We start from the raw sequence: 19,349 nt of genomic DNA on the forward strand, positions 1-19,349 counted from the left end.
CAGGGGAGGCCGTATCTGAGAACCTCGAGCTTTTGGGCTTTGAATGTGAAGTCAGGCAGCTGCGGCAAACGGGGGTTTAAATGTGCACGGCACCGTGGGCGTCCTTTTGCAGATCACCCTGCAACATTGCTTTCAACAGGATCTGGCTAGAGGAGCATCAGTTGTTTTTAGTGTGGTTTCTCTGCAGCTTCCTTAGAAAACCTGACTGAATTAACCACTTGTGCACTTTTGAAAAGGAGCTGCTTTCTGCATTTACTGAGGGAGAAATAAATTTAGTTATTTCATGTGGTCTCATCATGCTCATAGACGGAGCCTGCCAGCGTAGTTCCAAGAAGTTCCTGGTTCCCCATCTTCTGCTCAGCTCACCCATCTACTGATTTGTCATTTCCCTGCATTAGCAGCATCATTATGTTTTTTAAGGCTTTTACTTTGCCATCTCAAGACAACAATGACAAACTAGACCTTTTTAGAAATGTGCAAATTGATTATACCTCTTTCTCCATAACTATTTTTTTTTTTTCTCCTCCTGTTGGTTAAATAGCTTTTTGCAAACACAAATGGAGCCCTTCATGCATATTGCATTACTTACAGCACTGCATCACAGATGGCTGTGTCTGCCATCAGCGTCCTGCTCTTGGTCCTACACTGCTCTGCATCACGCAGAGTCACTGCTACCTGTACAAAAACGGTGGAAAAATGCAAAAACAGAATGCCGGCATAGGTGCCCAAATATCTAATTGGCTAATTAGCTTTGGAAGTGGCTGCAAGCCATGAAGGAGGCCATTCTAGTTTGACTCTTTCTTGTATTGGAGACAGGAATACAAAGTTTAAGGACTCCTGAATGTGCTCTGGATGTGTGGCACCCTTGCCTTATGCCTTTGGCCAAGTTAAATAACTCCCCTTTTATTATGTTTACTTCTCAAAAGAAGATAATGGGCTTTGGCCATCTTGCAGCAACATTAACATTGGTAAAGCACCTAAAATAACACAGATGAAAGCAGCACAGAAAAATGTGGTTTGACCCCTCCAATTCCATTTTGCTCTGAAGACACACAGAAAAAAAACAAAAAAAAAGGAAAAAAAAAAGGAAAAAAAAAGAACCTGTTTTTTAGTAGATACAACACAAATTTGCACTTAAACCTAAAATACATCACTATTTTTATTTAGCGAGAATTTTAGTTTTAAATAACCACAGCTCCACTCGAATTGCTCAAATAGAAATAAAAATTGAGAGAGTAAAAAAAAAAAAAAAACAAAACACAAATTATCTGCAAAGGCAGAGGGCAGATGCTGAAGCTGGACGATGTGAGTGGTGGCAGGGACCAGCCTGAGCGCTTGGCTCCGTGCCGGGCTCTCCTGGTCATGGCAGCGGGCTGCAGGCAGCAGCAGCACCAGTTGTGGCAGGGGCAGCCTGGCTGGGGCCTGAGGCTGTAAAAACAAGCGCACGAAACCCCAAATCTGAATGCACTGGCGATGAAAACAGCAGCGTGACGAGCAGCCCGGCAGACGCATCCCTCTGGTCCGCGGCCGCCCGACACTGACGTCATTTCTCTCCCCGCTGTAGGGGCTGAAATGGGAATGAGCATCTCGTGTCTGCTCCCACCACTCCGCCTCACAGATACCAGCCTGGTAATTAAAAGGAAAACAACAAAGGGGGCAGGGAAGTGAGGCTAGCAAGGCTTTTTCTCTCTCACTTTCTCTTCTCCTGCATCTCGGGTTGCAGCGGTTTGCTGCCAGCCTCCCGCGCTGCTGTCCCTGTGGGTGATGCTGCAGCACGCAGCCCCTGCATGGGGTGGGCAGGGGGCCCAGGGCAAGAACGCTGTCATTGGAGGGGGCATCGGGGTGTTCCTGACTCTCTCCAGATTTCTGTCCCCGTCTCACCGAGCACTAGGGCACCTCCAAGCCCAGGGTGATGAGGTAACTTTGCTCTGGCTCTGACATTCATCTTAATGAGTGCCCCCGACAGCCTCCCCATCGATACGCCAACAGGAGCTCTGGTTTCTAATTCATCACCATCGACGTTCTGCTCCTTGTATTCCCGGCATTATTTAGCAGAGGACCTTGCTTAGGGACCCTCTGGCGACCCCCTGGGCAGATGGGATTAATTAACACAAGGGTGAGATGAGGCATCCTGAGGGATGAGCAGGGGGTGATGAGGACGGCAGCTTTAGGTCAGGAAAACTTTGGCGCAGAACCAGAGGCTTTGAAGGATGCATGCCTGTAAACTGCAAGGCCTCTCCTTCCGACTTGATTGCTGTTTTAGTTAATTTACCCTAATGAAGAAGAGTGTTGTGGTACAAACAGTGGTTGCTAACAAGCGCGCGGTGGCAGCAGTGTGAGCAGAGCCGGGCCGGCCCTCGCTGCTGCGCCAGCGCTGCTGCAGCCTCCCCTCGGCCTCCCCTCAGCCTCTGTGTGTGTAACAAGGAGAGCAGACAGCAGCCACGAGGAAAACCGCTCTCTCCTCCTGGCTGTGGATTTAACCCAGTCTCTCAAGGCTTCAAAATTTGCATAGTCGTGGAATGGATGAATTGCAGAGCAGCGCCTGCGCATCAGCCTCACCAAAAAGCTCTCCCTGACTGCCGGTTGCTTTGCAGTGTCTTTTGAGGTGTCAGTGAAGCAGGGCAGAAAATGAGTTGTCCCTGCCTCAGGTAAACCTTAAATAAACCTTGTCCATCCATGAGATGTTTTATGGCTGCAGGTGGGGTGAGAGTCTGTTCCCAAGCTGCCGAGCAGCAATATGTCGATCTCACTTAAACACCTGGAATAGTTTCCAATAATCGCTTTGATCGAATGTAGCTGCAATTATGAAGTGATTTCATTTCAGCTGATTTTGAGGCTTTTCACCTGGTGGCTCAAGAGGGCCTGTGTGTGCCATGGTCTCAGCCTGGGCTTGTCCAGCAACCCCGGCCAGAAAAGGATGTCTTTTTTTTTTTCATTCAAACTGCAGGAGGAAATTGCACAGAGATTAGGGCGCCTGGGTTGCAGCAGTTCAAAAAACAGAAACTTTTGCCCAATTCCCTGGCTAATTGAGGTCCATTTGGTGCAAACCTAAACATAGTGACCTGAGTCCTTCTAACTCAAATAGGAGCATTCATAAAGGCATACTAAGGAAAACAAATAAATAAAGGATGGGACACAGTCAAGTGAAGTGTAACAACACCTCTTTGCCAGCCTATACTTTAGAGATGCTGTGTGACAGCTGTGGAGAAAAGAAGGATGAATTTGAGGTGGAGATCACTTTGGTTAGACGAGTTCATTGTCCCATGGCTAAAATGCAGCCCCAGAGGTGCCAGCACATGGGCATACGGCTCTGAAGCAGCCATACCCAGTTTTTATTTTCATCCCAAAGGTGCACATTTGATCAAGAGTGGTATCTATTTTTTGTTATTATTATTCTTAGGTAGAACATGGATGGTAACGCAAAGTAAGAATCAGCGCAATTTGGACTGTGATCAACCAAGACATGAAATGAATGCTGTGCTTTATTCAATAAACTCCAGCAAGACAAGGCTGCCAGGTAGACACAGTGTAATTTGTTTTGGATGTAAAGATGGAAAAAATAATTGTTTTGTCTCTGAGGTAATAATAATAAAAAAAGATTTCTGCATTAACAGGAAGGAATCTGTCAGGCTACAATTCATCTTAAATAAACCACTTTTCCTTTTTCCTTGTTTTAGTATGCAGAGATTGTCAATTCTGATTATTTTGCTCAAAGTCAAGAAGTCATCACATGTCACTGGGAAGTCATTTCTGCTTGCCTGAGAACTATGCAGTTTGTTAAAAAAACAAGAGAAAGAGAGGGCAGAGAAAGGGCAGTGTCTGAACAGTGCTTGAGAATATGAGTGAAGATGAAAAAGCACAAGATAATTCGTGATTTAGAAGACGATCTTATGATTTGGAAGGCATAATGGCCATTTAGAGCAGATGGGCTCAGGCAGCATAATGCTGAAGTATTAAAAGATGACTGCAGCAGCCGCGGTGCTGCTGAGCTTCTCTCTGGGCTTCATTCAGCTCTGCAAGACCCCAAAGCTTCTTGCTGCTGCTCCAAAAGCCCATCTCTTCTCTTCACAAAGCTCCTCCGGGGCTGGAGCCCAGTCAGCAAGCAGCTCACGGCCCCACGTTGGTCTCTCCCAATGTGGCACAACCCCTCTTCCTTCACTATTTCATCTAAAAACCACGTTATGAGGGTTTTTTCTCTCTCTTGCAGCCGGGCCGTAGAGCGGGAGGAACCAGGGCACTGGGATGCAGCCGCAGCCCTGAGCGTGGATCCATCCAGGAGCTCCTCCAGCCGCAGCCATGAGCGGCCTGGTCTCGCGCCTGGACCCGCGGCGGGTGCCCTGGGGGGCCGCGGGCCATGCCCTGCGCACCCGCGTCCTGCGCACCAAGCCTGTGGAGTCGATGCTGGAGGGCACGGGGACGGCCGCCGGCCAGGGAGCCCGTCTGGCCAAAGTCCTCACCACCCTGGACCTCATCTCCCTCGGCGTCGGCAGCTGCGTGGGCACCGGCATGTACGTGGTGTCCGGTCTGGTGGCCAAGGAGATGGCGGGGCCCGGGGTCATCGTTTCCTTCATCATCGCCGCCGTCGCCTCCATTTTGTCAGGTGAGCGGTGCGGGCGGGTGTTGTGCGTGGGGCACTGCCCCGAGCACCTGATGGCTGCTCCAGGGGGATGGAGGCTCCTTCACGTGCTGCCACAGGCCAGCTGGGTCTCATCGCAGCCTGCAATGACCCACGGATGGCTTCCCGTGGGTTGTATCCTGTGCTTAATGCACTTAAAGCCACCAGGGAGAGCTTTGCTGCGTGTGGTCAGGGCAGAGCATGGCCATGGCACAGGGATGGAGCTTGTGGGAGCCCTGCCTCGATGGGAGGGATGTCAGCGGCTTGTGCAGCACCGGGGCTGCCTTCTCTTGTTGTGGACGTTACTGGCGGTTAAACAACCCCTCAGATAGTTTTGGAGCTGATTTTGTTGGCTCCTATTCACTCAGGATCACTCTTTGAGTTTCCAAAAAGACAAACAAACAGAGCAATCTGCGGAGAGGGAGGAATTATATATTTTAGTGAAAAGTCAGTGAATTCCATCGCCTCCTGTGACCCCAGCTGAGCATATGGCCCGAGCTGCAGTTTCCACATGAAGCCAGTCCTGCTGGCGTTTGTCCTTTCCAGATCAGCGCTAACGCGATGATGTGATGTCCCCGCTCTCCCTGCTAGCAGGGCTCTGCCTGCTGTGTCAGTCTGGCGTCCTGCTTTTTCCTGAGCAGGAAACCCTGAGTCAGTGGCAGAGGACTTGAGTACCAGACGGGAATGACCCAGCTCTGCTTTTCAAGACTGTCATGCTTTCATCATTGCCCGCCGCCCATTTCATGGTTCAAACCAAGTGCAAGCAGAGCAACCCGGTGAGCCTGGGCAGGTCTCCTCTGAGCAAACACACCGCCCTCCAAAATGGGGCTTTTTCCCCCAAGCCGTGGGTCCTGCCCCGCGACAGGGTGCTTCTGCTGCCCCCGCAGCCCACGGCTCTGCCGCTCCCAGCTCCGCTTTCATCTCCCCTTGCTTGTGTAGCCCTGGGAACGTGCTTTCCCAAGGATGCGGTGTTTTCATAGTCTCCTTGGCTGCTTCATCACTGGCGCTGCTGTTGTTTGTAACAGCAGCGTGTTTTTGGCAAGTGAAACCCAGCAAGGGCTCGGAGACGGAGTTCGGAGCTTCCCAGCAGTGCTGCGAGGCCCCAGTTCCACGAAGACTTGGGGATCATTTTTGTGAACGGGAGTGCCACTGAATTTGATGGTGTTACTTGAGGCAGCATTTGCAGGCTGTTTGCACAATTGCTGTTTTTGTGTGGTTTTCTTGGAGGCCAGTTTCCCACAGGGACCAAACGCAGCTCCTCACGCTGGAAGGGTTTGGGCTCTGCCCTTGCATCCCTTTGCTCTCTCACAAGTACAGGACAGGTTTGTTACAGCTCTACCCATGGATTCACGTTTAATTTCACAGTTTTATTATCACCATTACACTACAGATAAAGCAGGGATTACTGAGATAAAATCTGCTCCCTGATAAATTACTGTATTATCTTCTTTTTTAAGCAGTACACAGTGAGGGAAGTGCTGTGAACCCCTCTTCTGCTGGAGGACCTGTAGCATCACAAAGTGGTTTGACTAATGCCAGCTGGCACGGTCAGTGGCAGTGGGATGGGAGGCAGAGCTTGCATCTTGTATCCCCTGGGCTGGTACCACACGCTGTGATAAAAATTAGTTTATTTTCTTAATGTATGCTGATACCTAATGCAGATATAGACAACATGTTGCGGTACCCAATGCACAGAGAAAGATTACCCTTCTATTTTGGGATCCTTGTAGTGTAATTGAAGACTCAAACATTTTATACATATTAATGTCTCTGCTTTGCTGCTATCACTCTGCATCAATAACAATCCTCTTTAGGCCTTATCTTGTCATTGGCTAAAAGTAGAGCTGCCACCAAGAAAGATTATATGATTTTAAGGCCTTCAAAGAAAGAAACCAGATACTTGTCCCCATCAGAGCACCTGTTTCATAAATCATTCAGGCCTGCAGTTATCTGTGAATGCCTTACCTTTGCAGAGTGCATGCATTTTTAATCAGCTTTGAATAATGACTGCGTGGGGAGGGTTGATCGGTACATCTTGTTGCTCCTGCAGTTGGGCCAGCCTTACAGAAATCAGCTTTTGAAGAGTTGCATTGAAAAGCACAGCCAGCATCATGCGTGCAAGCTAAAGAGAGAATGGAATGTACAAAGCCCCTATAACAGGACAAGAAACACACCCAAATTAAGCTCAGGGATCCAATAATTTTGTGTCTGTGCCATGTAATAAGCGCACTTACAGCAAGAGCAGCAAGCTCACAAACTTTTTATAAATTATTCATTCCTCTTTATCTACTGAACTGATTGCAAACTTGAAGCAATTATTATCTTCAGAACAGAGCACGGTGGTTGAGACAGAACTCAGTAATTAGTACGTGTTTACACAATGACAATAACATCCCGACGCCGTTAAGGTGTGTGACACTGCTGAGCAGGGAGGCAGGGCAGCAAAGCTGAGCTGGGGTCGCAGGGATGGGGACAGGCGGCGTGCCCTCCCAGCACTCATACTGACTAATGTCCTGGGAATTTCTAAGTCCACCCACAACTTCTAAATAAAATTTGCTGGTTGTTTTAAGACAGCAATGTGTCGGGGTCAGGTTTTTTATTGAAAAGTATCCTGACATAGTAAGTACACAAGGAGTTTGGTGAGTACTAAAGTCCACCGAAATCTTCTCCCAGACTGTTCCAGTTAAATACCCTGCACTACTCTGAAGATGCTCATAGTCCATCCTCCAGCAGGTCTCACTGAAGCCACCACTCTCCCACGAGCCCCAGGGCTACGGTGGCTCCTGCAGCTTCAAGTGCTGGGATCTTGTTGGCATATTTGCACCACAACTAATACATCTGAAGGAACCATTGATGGGAAAAAATCTCAGAAAAAAATGGCAAAAAAATCATTGTACGGTGCCACTATGGGATGAGGAAGAAGAGAAGTCTGTCACCAGTGTAGCTACTGTATGAAAACAGGACCACCAGGGGAATACCAGCAGCAGCAGCACCAGTTCTGCTCCCTGGTGATGAATTTCCCCCAACATCACGGTGTGCCTGCAAGGGGCTGCAGCTGGCTGTGCCGGGGGTGCACGCAGCAGTGAGCTCTTGCTGCAGGAAGGGCTGTGGGTGAAAAGACAAAGCTGTCCCCAGAGCACTGCAGACATTGATTCAGTGATGCGAAAATGAGGCACAGACCTGTGAGAGGGCTCTTCTGCAACAGGCTGTAAATGTTTGGGTGGTTTGAACTGTGTCCTCAAAAAATATCCACTGTAACTTAATTTTAATGGGAAATGGGATGCTTTGGAAGCCCAGAGACTGGGGATGGGGAGTCACCATGGTTCGCTGTCATGTCCTTGGGCTCTGATGCTGACTGCAGCCCTTCATACCTCCTGGCACCTTAAGCACACGGGTCTCTTTCCTTTTCCCCATCACATTTCCCTTAAGTTACTTCGTATTTTTTTTCTAAACAGGTGTTTGCTACGCTGAGTTTGGTGTGCGGGTCCCCAAGACCACGGGCTCTGCCTACACCTACAGCTACGTGACGGTGGGCGAATTCGTAGCGTTCTTCATCGGCTGGAACCTCATCCTGGAGTACCTGATCGGCACGGCTGCGGGCGCCAGCGCCCTCAGCAGCATGTTCGACTCGCTGGCCAACCACACCATCAGCCGATGGATGATCAGCAGCGTCGGGACATTGAACGGGCTGGGTGAGAACCAGGCCAGAGGCACACACGTCTTGCCATGCTTCTTCCACTAATTAGGGCCCCAAAAGTAATTGGAAGCACGTCAGAAGTCAGACATAGATATTAGGTTTCATTCATTATTTACCATCTGTCTGCCTCTGGTACTTTGCCTTTGCATCTGGTCCATGGGCTGGGTTTTGGGGGCCAGAGATACATGATCCCAGTGCTTTGAGCCTCTTTGAACTGAGCCAGCATTTAGCAGAATAAATACCCAGAAAAATTAGTCTAATTTTTACTGCTAATGAGCACATTTCCCGGGGCAAGGACTCAGCTTGGTCCTGTTGAAGCACACACGGAGACTCTTAGGAAGTGCCTGTTGAACTGACCTGTTGAAGATCGGTGCTGTGATGGTCCCATGCGACCAGTAACTGTCCACAGCTCCTACCAGTAACAACAGCTAGCTGTCCCATAACCTTGTCACAAAAAGTTAATCTTTGATTGTTTTTTTAATTAATTTTAATTAGCAGATAGACATGTTGCAAACTGGGATCTGATAATTTGTTTGCTGCCCTTCCCAGACTCCTGTGTGTGGAGGCATCAGGATTTCTCAGTTTAATTAAAGAGCTCTACTTCACATAGGCAGGGCCACCTGGAGACCACCTTTGCAGTGAGATCAAATTGTTCTACAAAACCTCAGGGTCTGAAAATCATTTCTAAAGGCCCCCCCCTGATTTTCTGGAGTTGCTTTCTGCAGCTACGGATGAAGAGTTACGCACCTCTTTTCTCTTACCCAGGGAAAGGAGAGGAGTCTTACCCTGACCTTCTTGCTCTGGTCATCGCTGTCATTGTCACCATCATCGTGGCCATGGGAGTAAAGAATTCGGTGGGGCTGAACAACGTGCTCAACGTCATTAACCTGGCAGTCTGGATCTTCATCATGATTGCTGGGCTCTTCTTCGTCAAAGCTGACAACTGGTCCGAAGGGCAATTCCTGCCATTTGGGTGGCCGGGGGTAAGTCTCGTGCATGCAGGCGGTGGGGCACATGGCACCTACGTGGTGCCACCCCCCTTCCACGCCTTCAGCTTTGCTCACAGGGCACAGACCCTGCTTCCATCTCACTCCCCAGGTCTTGGCCCTGCCAAACCCACCTGCCCTTTGGCCCGAGACCTCCAGCTTCCAGCTCTGCAGTCTTGGAGCCCTCCGTGACCCACCAGACCCCAGGGATACTGCGATGCTTTGCTCGTGTCTCCTGCCATCTCTTAGAATTAACCCTGCTCTTCCCCCAAATTGCATGTGACAGTGTAGCCCAGGAAATGCCACTGATCCCCAGGCTCACTACAGAACGATGCAGTGGCTGATCAAGGAAGGACGCTCAGGAGGAGCTAGCTCAGCCTCTGCAGAGGGGGAGATACTTACGTTGGCTGTTTTTCAACAACAATGTTCTTGAGCATTTGTTTTGAGCACTTCATAATGCCACCTGCCAGTGCTTATTTTATGGATGTTCCCTCAGAGCTTACTGAGAATTTGGACATATTTGGCTTTTTTAGCTTGCTTGCACTGGTTTTTATCCAAGGATGAACAGAGACTGAAAATATCTCAGCTGGCCCAAGCCCAAGATAATTTCTCAGATTTACACTGCTTGACTCCATTGGGGTTTTGTGCAGAAAAATAAGCAAGAAAGCAAAGTAAACCAAGAATTTCAATTACTGAAAGGGTCCCAGGCTGCCATGCAGTCCCTTCACTGCCCTTCGATAAGTCAGTATTTGTCCGCCAGAGCATGGCTGTGAGGAGAAGAGCACTGAGGCCCATTTGAGAGCAGCAGTCAGATTTACCTTTGGACTGTGCTTGGCTTTGTGTGCCATACAATCGGAACCAAATAAAAGAAAATAGAGAATAGCTGTTTTGCTCTAATTCAACCTAGCAAATATCTCCTGGCAAAAATACATAGTTTTAAAAATATATATATCCAAAACACTATCAAAATCAATAGTGATTTTCAGGTGGCTGTCTCTCTCCAAAATCAGTTGCAGAAGGTAATCCACCACAGCACAAACATGAGATCCCCAGGAGCACAAGGATACTTTGAAAAGTTAATTAGAGGTAGTCCCCTGCAAGAGGTGAACTTTCCTTTGTGCTCCATCGCTAAACAACTGAGATAGAGAGGTGATGGGCACACAGTATCCAGCTAGCCAGGTGCATGAAAGGATTTTGGAACTGTAAAGTAGCTCTCTCCTTACAGCTACACAGTCCTTAGCCTGCTTCGTTTGTTTCCTATAAATGTCCTTGCTAATACTGTACATTAAAAAAAAGATAATAAAAGAAAATAACTAAACAGTACAAATAATTCCTCATCCAAGTGTTCCAACCTGTCCGCAGCTTCCAAGCAAAGCAGAGGTTGTTTGGAGAGCAGCGCACGTCTGACTGTTCGTGCTCTGTTCTGCTTCCTCTGCTAGCAGATCTTGCTGCCCCATGAGACGTCTTGCTAAGAAAGAGCATGTCAACATGCTACAAATCCCTACTAATATAAAAGGATTTGGGTGGAATATTGGGAAATTTGTCAGTCTCCTCACCTGCCACTGCCAGGACATCCCAGCAGATTTGGGCACTGCGCAGGCTCAGGTCTGTGGGGCACCATGAGTGGGCTGCAGGTGCTTCGAGTGACTCAGGAGGCACACTGAAATGCATTCCCTAGACCAGACCACTGGGTTATGGGTGCTCCCAGGGTCATTCCCCAAATGGGGACACCCGGCTGCACATACGCACCCTCCAAACCAGGCTCCTTCACTAAAGCACCTGGTTTGAGAAGAGACACCGTGCCTAATACTAGTTCCTGTTTTTCATAGAAGACATCTGGGCTCCCAGAGATGGGCAGGACCTGGCAGATCCACAGCATGTTCAGTGCCCTCACACAGGCCTAACTCCACTCCCCAGTTCTTGCCGGATCAGCACAGGCAGGATGTGTGCAGAATGGTTTTGCCCAACCACTGGTTTTGCTCATGTCTTCCATGCAGGTGCTCAAGGGGGCTGCGACGTGTTTCTACGCCTTCATCGGCTTCGACATCATCGCCACCACGGGAGAAGAAGCAAAAAGTCCCAACACCTCCATCCCGTATGCCATCACGGCCTCACTCGTCGCATGTTTGACAGCATACGTGTCCGTAAGTATGTGTGCAGATATATATACACACACACATAGCATGTCCTGCTGGATACCTGCTCATAGTACCTGCTGAGCACCTTCTCAACTCCTCTCCTCATTAGTCAGTGTGCCTGTTCAACCCTCAAACAAGGGTTCTTTCTTTGGTGGGATCTGAAACATCTGCTCCTCTCCTTCCCCAGGTGAGCATCATCCTCACGCTGATGGTGCCGTATGATGCCATCGACACCGAGTCCCCGCTGATGGAAATGTTCGTGGCCCGTGGCTTCTATGCAGCCAAGTTCATCGTTGCCATCGGGTCTGTGGCTGGGCTGACCGTCAGCCTGTTGGGCTCCCTCTTCCCGATGCCAAGAGTCATTTACGCCATGGCTGGAGATGGGCTGCTCTTCAGGTCAGTCACACCTGCACAGGTATTTATTTGTGGGACCTGGAGGGGAAGAGTGCTGGGGGGACAGGGGCTGTCCTGTGCCCTGTCAGCCTGGAGCTGTCGCTGCAGGGAGCACAGGAGCATGCACAGGCTCAGGGCTTGGGGAGCAGGGCACATGCCAAACTAAAATCAGGAGAGGTCTACACAAAAGTTGCTCATTTGCTGTTGGTGCCTAGAGATTCATCTCAACCAAGGACGAGCATTTAATTCAAGAGTTTCTTGCAAAAGGGAGCAGCCTATTTTCCACAAAAACTTGGCACTTGTTTGAATTTGCAAGTGTCCATTTCAGATTGTAAGGTCAGTTGGAGCTAGATCTAATTCCAGCCTCAGTCTCCACAGTATTCCCAATCCTTGGCTGTCCAGAGCTCAAGCTCCAAGAAGAGCTGAAGTGATTACAGCTCAGAGCCTGCCCCTGTGCCTTCCCAGCCAGGTATGGGTTATTGTGACAGGGAGCCACGACAGCATGCAATTTTAACCTTCTGCAATTGTTTTCGTGCTCCAGGTTTTTGTCCCACGTCAGTTCCTACACAGAAACTCCGGTGGTGGCTTGCATCGTCTCCGGGTTCCTGGCGGCGCTGCTCTCCTTGCTGGTCAGCCTGCGGGACCTGATAGAAATGATGTCCATCGGCACACTGCTCGCCTACACGCTGGTCTCCGTCTGCGTCCTGCTCCTCCGATACCAGCCCGAGAGCGACATCGACGGCTTTGTCAAATTCCTCTCGGAGGAGCACACCAAGAAGAAGGAGGGCATCCTGGCCGACTGCGAGAAGGAGGCCTGCTCCCCGGGGAGCGAAGGAGAAGAGTTCTCTGGCCCACCGACCAACACGTGCGGGGCAAAAAACCTGCCGTCGCTGGGGGACAACGAGATGCTCATCGGGAAATCCGATAAATCCGCCTACAGCGTGAATCACCCCAATTACGGCACGGTTGACATGACCTCGGGGATCGAGGCAGACGAGTCGGAGAACATCTACCTCATCAAGCTGAAGAAGCTGATCGGCCCTCGCTACTACACCATGCGGATCCACCTGGGGCTGCCGGGGAAGATGGATCGCCCCACGGCGGCCACCGGCCACACGGTCACCACCTGCGTGCTCCTGCTCTTCGTCCTGATGTTCATCTTCTGCTCCTTCATCATTTTCGGGGCTGACTACATCTCCGAGCAGAGCTGGTGGGCTGTCCTCCTCGTCGTGCTGATGGTCCTGCTCATCGTCGTGCTGGTGTTTGTGATCCTGCAGCAGCCAGAAAACCCCAAGAAGCTGCCCTACATGGCGCCTTGCCTCCCCTTCGTCCCCGCCTTCGCCATGCTGGTGAATATCTATCTCATGCTGAAGCTCTCCACGGTCACATGGATCCGATTTGCCGTCTGGTGTTTTGTGGGTGAGTCCCAGATTTGTTTATTTTATTTTGTTTATTTTTAACTGAGCCTGTTTTGAAAGGGTGTTAATAGCAACTTTGCCAATCAGCGCTTAGGCTGATGCCGTTCAGCTGGGCTACCCAGTCCCCATGTAACACCTGAAGATCTTAGAAACCTCAGTTAATCAAGCCCCCAAACTACAGCTAACTGGAAAATTACACCTCCAGAAAAAATGTCAGTTTGATGGAAGTAAACTGCTGCATGCAAAGGTGACTGTTTTGATGAGCATTCTGATGCAAAGTAGGTGGGCTCTGGAAATTGCCTCCCAGGAATGTTTCCTACAGAAATCTGCCTGCTTTCTTGCTGTTTCACCCACTTGAGCTCTTTCAGCAGCCCACACTCAAATCTCAGCATTGTGTTTCCAAAACCCAGAGCAGCCCAACCCCAACAGCCCTGGGAATGGCAGGGCCGTGGGACGGTGGGCTCCAGCTCCTGGGCTTGGTCTGAGCCCCTCACATTGCGGCAAGGGGCTCTCAGGACATGCAGTGCTCTCTTGTGGACCATTTTGGCCAAATTTAAGCCTCATGGCAGGTAGCCAGCAGCCTGGCATGTCCGTAGCTTCCTTTGCTTTACATTTCAATTCACATCCGCCAAAAATACAAGAGAAAAGGAGCGGCTCATAGCTTCTCCTGAAGGCTCCTACGTCTGGACTACAGAGAACTGAAGCAAGGAGGAAATATCAAAGCCAAGGGCTCTTTTAGGAGAAATAGTAGCCATATGAGCACCCACTGAGGTTGGAGGCAGCTGCTGAATCCCATAAGGGCAGGGATGATCAGGTGATAATGTGAACAGACCTCGGACCTCCCTGTGGCATCTCTGAGAGTTTAGTGCAGCCTCAGGGTTCCCGTCCTTCATGGGGAGATTGCTACCCCCTTTTTTCCTCCACGTTGCCATTCCCCCTTTTGCTGCAGGAGGACAGGGAAGGCAGGCAGCCTCCATCTCTGAGCATCCCCTGGCCCCAAGCTGAGCTGCTGGCAGTAGCTGCCACAAGCAGCCTTTGGGCTGGACACACTCAGTGCTTTTTTGGCCCTCCCAGGCAATAGGTGAAGCTGCAGAGCGAGGGAAAGCCCTTCCACCTGTCCCTTCCACTTCAAAGCATCGAGTTAATCCTCTGTGATTAATCCTTTCCCCTGTGGGCACATCCAACACCTCTCCAGCTGTCAGCAATGGCAGCGAGTCAATTAAGCCACACGGCTGACGCGTGAAGGACCCCACCAGCCTTCCTGTAGGAAGCAGGAAGGTGAGATGAGGCAGGGCCAGAGGGATAATGTGAAAAGAGACTCTGGGAAGGGGAGGACAGGATTTCGGAGCTGTTTGAGTACCAGATGATCTGAGCCTGACCACCCTGGGGTACACAGTGCTGCGGGTACCACCAGGAGAGAGATTGAGAACACAGGAAAACTCCAGAGGGAAAAGGATGGCCTGGAGGATGCCAGGAGGAAAACGCTGGCTTTCAGCATGCAGGAGGCTGGGGCAAGCCTGCCGGGAGCTGCTTTCCCACCAAGGCTGCAGATGGCACAATCACATGGTGAAGCAGCCGTCCCAGCTGATGTTTAAAGCACACAGCTCTCCGGTCACAGCCAAGAGCAGGACAACACGCACTGCATGGTTTCAAAGACCAGACACCCACAAAAACACACACAAGCTTAACAATATAAAAGCATTTATTTAGGTTTGGCCCTCGCTGGCTGGAGCCAACCTGGCGCTGGGCTGGTGGTGAGTGGGGCTAGACACTGGCATGGGCTTTGGCGGCAGGAGCAGCTTTATGGGGCCTGGGCTGGGAGAGGAACGTGGGCATGGCATGGGGCCAGCCTCCCCTCCATCCTCTCGCTCTTTTCTGCCCCAGGTCTGCTCATTTACTTTGGCTACGGGATGTGGAACAGCACACTGGAGATCAGCGCCCGCGAGGAGGCCCTGCACCAGAGCACCTACCAGCGCTACGACGTGGACGTCGACCCCTTCTCCGTGGACGACGGCTTCTCCTACGCCACCGAGGGCGAGAGCTACCCGGGCTGGGGCCCCGCCGAGGACAAGGGCTTCTCGTACCAGCAAATGGCGGGAGCAAAGGAAAGCCATCGGACCGGTAGCAGATCGAAAAGCAAAGGCAGGCACAAACAGCCCTCGGAGGCGCTGATCGCTAACGACGAGCTGGACTACTCGCCCGAGTAGAGGGACGGGCAGGGGCACGCCGCGCCGCCCGGCCGGCCAGGAAGGGGCCCCGCGGCTCCCCTGCCCCATCCCGTCCCCCGCCGCTGCCCCGTCACCTCCGGTCCTCGGGACACACTCTGCGACCGCCACTGACCCCCACCCAAGGGTGTCCTGGGCCGTGCTCCGGGAAACGCGGGAGCCCCGGTGCCCAGCGAGCCCCAGGCGGTGCTGAGGGGAGATGTGCCAAAGCGGGAGGGCTCTGAGGGCTGGAAGGAGCCACGTGCGGGGACGAGATGGGGTTTTCCCCGGGGAATATTCACACGATGTTCGCAGTGGTGTGAAGCTGCTCTTGCGTATTTGGCACTTTCTTAGCACGTGTGGTTTTCCTTTTTTTCCTTGAAGCGCCCAGCAGTGATGGCTTAGCCAGAGGGGCAGGCGGGTGGGAAGCAGAGATGGACAAGCCTGCTGGAGCTAAGGCACTCAGTGCATGCAGCCGGGCTGCCCCTGTGTTCGTCCCCAGACCCCGAACCCAAAGGTCCCAAATACTGGGATTCACATTTAGTCCATGTCTTGCTCCTCTCGGGACAGCCTCTAACAAATCTTGAGATCCCCTCGTCTGAGCTTGGTCCCGTTTCTGGTCGCACCGTGGGCTGTGACCCACTCCTGCCTTAGCCCATGTTGTGCAAGTGGTCTTCGAGCCCTGCAGGCCGTGTCACCAAGGCTGAACGCTGTGCCCACCACTTGGTGTCTTTCACAAAATGACCAACCTGTTCCCTTCCCTAACAGCGCTGGGCACCTCTCAGTGCTCGTTCTGTGCTTCAGGGCACGTCTGTGCCCCGCAGCTTCTCCTGTCCCACAAAACAGAAGGAGGCGGTGGATCACGAGGCAGAGGCGCTCAGCAGCCAGACGTTTCTCACCATTAAACCCTCCGGTACAGCCAGAGCATGGCCCCATCCTGCTCCCGTCCCCCTGCAGTGCTGCCAGGAGAGGCTCTGGCCGTGGGTACAGAAGTGTCCCACCTGCAGCTCCTGTCCCAGGTGGCTGCCAGCGACAGCCCCTTTCCCAGTGGATAACAACCTCCACTGCTGGAGTTTGTAACCTTCAGTGTCCTGGCCAAGCCATGGGAGGGCTTCAGAATGGGAGCAAGGATTTGGTACAGGACCTGTAAGCTTTGCTCTGGCATCCCCTCCTGCTGCCTGCCCCTGCCAGGCTTCTACAAGCAGAAACCCCAAGTGGCTCCCACCCAAAAGCTGTCGTGATGTGTGTACACTCCGCTAACCCGCTGGGGAAACTGCTCCGTGCTCTGTCCCTGGCGGTGCTGAGCCCTCACGAAGGTCGCTGCTCTCCTCAAGGATGCCTTAGAGATGCCCAAGGAGGATGGCCCCTCGCAGGTCTGGCTTTATCTCAGCCAGGAGAACGGCTGATGCTAATTTCCTACCAAACCATGTGGTGGTTGTCCTCATCCCGCTTCTGCATTTAGGCATCTGCTGGCCCGCAAACACGTGCCCAAGCACCCCTGTCGAGTCAAATCCTCTTGTTCCTTTTGCAGCCTTAATCTCCTGCTACGGAGCAGTTTCCAGTACCAGTGTCTGTCGTCGTGTCTGCCTGGGTATCATTTGGCAAGGGCCTGATCCTTGCTCCTGGTGTCTGTAGGCACCGCTCCATCGGATCAACTCATTGAGGGGGGCTGCTGGAGCTCCCCTGCAGCCCTTTATCTTTCTCCATCCCTTCCCCACCCTTTTCATGTCCCCATCCCTTCCCGGGAAGCCGGGCAGCAAGCAGTAGGAAAGCACGGGCAGAGCAGCGCCAGCACCGCCACGGCCCCGCTCAGCACCCTGGGGCCTGGGGCAGGGGGAGCAGAAATACCTCGCCTCCCACAGCGGCTGGCCAGCCCTCGGTCCCTCCAGAGACCTCCTCACGCCGCGGCCCAGCACGCCAGCAGCCCCCACACTGCAGAAAAATCACACCCCGAGCCCGCTCGGGCATCACGGATCCGGCTTGTAAATGGTCCTCACTCCTCTCGTTCTGTTTGGTCCTTCTGATGTAGATCTTGCTTTCTTGCAGGTGGTACTTTCTGGTGTAACAGTTCTCCGCGGTTCTGGTATCAAATCGGTGTATTTGTTAACGGAGTTTGTTCTTTTTTATTTATTTATTTATTTTTGTGGTTTCCAACGGCCCATTGGTGCACTGTACAATGGGGTCTTGTAGTGTGTCACGGGAAAGAAAAAAATATGCAGATATGTTATGGAGTGACTTTTATTTTCAGATGATTGTGTTGTTGACAAATATACATATTATATATATATATATATATTATCGAGATACTAAGAAAAAATCTAAATTTACCAAAATCTGTATATTTTAATAAATGCATAAAGCTTTATTGTGTGCCTTTACATTAAAACAAACAAACAAACAAAGAGGAACTAATGGATTTTTAAAGGAAGTCAGAGACAAATGTATATTAGTACCAACTTCCATAGTAATGTAAATCTTTTAAATGGTAGGCTAAACAACAAAAAATGGAATTTTCCTGTATAAATTTTGTTAAGCTGATCAGTGAGGGTCCAATATTTTTTCAATGCTAAATTGAAATTAGAGGTGAACAGATCTTGCCTTAAATGCTTCAAAATTTCCTTTGTAGAAAATCCACTTCAACGGGCTGACTTTGGTATTTACTTGCACTGTTGTGAAAAAAAAAAATGGTTATTCGTTTACACAATAAAAAAGAAAAAAGAAAAAAAAAAAACAAAAAAGAAAAAAACTGAGAGCCAATGACCACAGGTTGACTATCGCAGCGCGAAGCCCCACGGGGCTCCTTCACCCTGGGGGTACCGGTGTTATCCCAGCTGCTTACGGTGCCACCAGAAATCTCCCCTCCAAAATCTCTCTAAAATCTCCCCTCTGCTATGCCCGCACCGGTCCCATCCCACACTTGGCACCTCCTCGCTCCGCACACTGCGGGTTGCAGATTTGCATTTTCACTGTGGCTGCTCTGAGATGGTTTTGCTTTGCTTATTCTCCTCCCCTCCCCGAAATAAAGCATCTTCCTTCCTCCGAGCAGCTTGCCTGGAGCCTTCCAGGGGCTGGGTTTGGGATCAGCCACAGGTACCCAGTGACCCTGGGCAGGGCCCCCAGCCTTACATGCCTGAAGGTGCTCAGTTGCAGCCCAAATCATAACAAATAAAAAAAAACAAAACAAGTGCTGCCTGGAAGGGCTCTCTCCCCCTAGGTTCCTGCACCAGCACAGCCTCATTGCAGCACCAACACCGTGCTGGAAAACAAGCCCTCTGACACCACTCTGGTCATCCTCCCTCCTCCTGCTGCACCGACAAGATTTTCTGAGCTTTCCCCTCCATTTGTAGGGCAGCATCACAGCGGGTTCCTGCTCCGAGGGCTCCCTCGCCGCCAGCCCCGGGGTTAACGGGCGCACAATCCACAATCCCGGCCGCCTGCACAAGCTGGCACGTCCCCGCGCTGCCCCGGCCCGCGGCACCCGCACATCAATGGCAGCACTGACGGCGTCCCCGCGGCGCACACAACAACCGACTGTGCCCTGCCCCTGATGTAATGGCCACAAGTGTCCCACGGCTGGCACACACATTGTGGGTGCTGCAGGGCACCACGGGCAGGAGAAGTCCTGCTCAAGGCTGCCCGGGCTTGAAGGTAGATGCTTCCACGGCTGTCCTCCTCCTCCTCTCCTTTTAAATGCTCCTGTCTCACCCAGCAGGGTAAGGCATGGAGCTGCAGCATCCTTTCCCCTGGAAATAATGGGGTTCTCCAACCGAAGCAGACCAAGATGAGCAGACAGACCCCAATCCAGCACAGCTTGACCTGCAGCCTTGTTTTCCAATTCTTCCCCACCACCCCAAAGTGCCGGGTCGGAGCTCTCCTCCTCTCCTGCTCCGTGCAGCAG

At 51.3% G+C, this 19,349-nt stretch overlaps 2 protein-coding genes across 2 annotated transcripts in view; one reads left to right on the forward strand and one right to left on the reverse strand.

Moving 5' to 3' along the window:
* LRRIQ4 (leucine rich repeats and IQ motif containing 4) overlaps window positions 1-19,349 on the reverse strand; it is a gene marked incomplete at both ends in the record, with an annotated part of 228,139 nt that overhangs the window by 32,334 nt on the left and 176,456 nt on the right. The window lies entirely within an intron of this gene.
* Window positions 4,297-15,454, forward strand: SLC7A14 (solute carrier family 7 member 14; the record flags this gene model as incomplete). The annotated part of the gene is made up of 7 exons (XM_082767698.1): window positions 4,297-4,600; window positions 8,071-8,307; window positions 9,078-9,295; window positions 11,296-11,442; window positions 11,624-11,832; window positions 12,371-13,248; window positions 15,132-15,454. 7 exons carry the CDS (start codon window positions 4,297-4,299, stop codon window positions 15,452-15,454), a joined length of 2,316 nt encoding a protein of 771 aa, XP_082623824.1.

The sequence above is a fragment of the Aythya marila genome (genome assembly GCF_965140915.1).
Source record: "Aythya marila genome assembly, chromosome: 9".
Classification (NCBI taxonomy): domain Eukaryota; kingdom Metazoa; phylum Chordata; class Aves; order Anseriformes; family Anatidae; genus Aythya; species Aythya marila.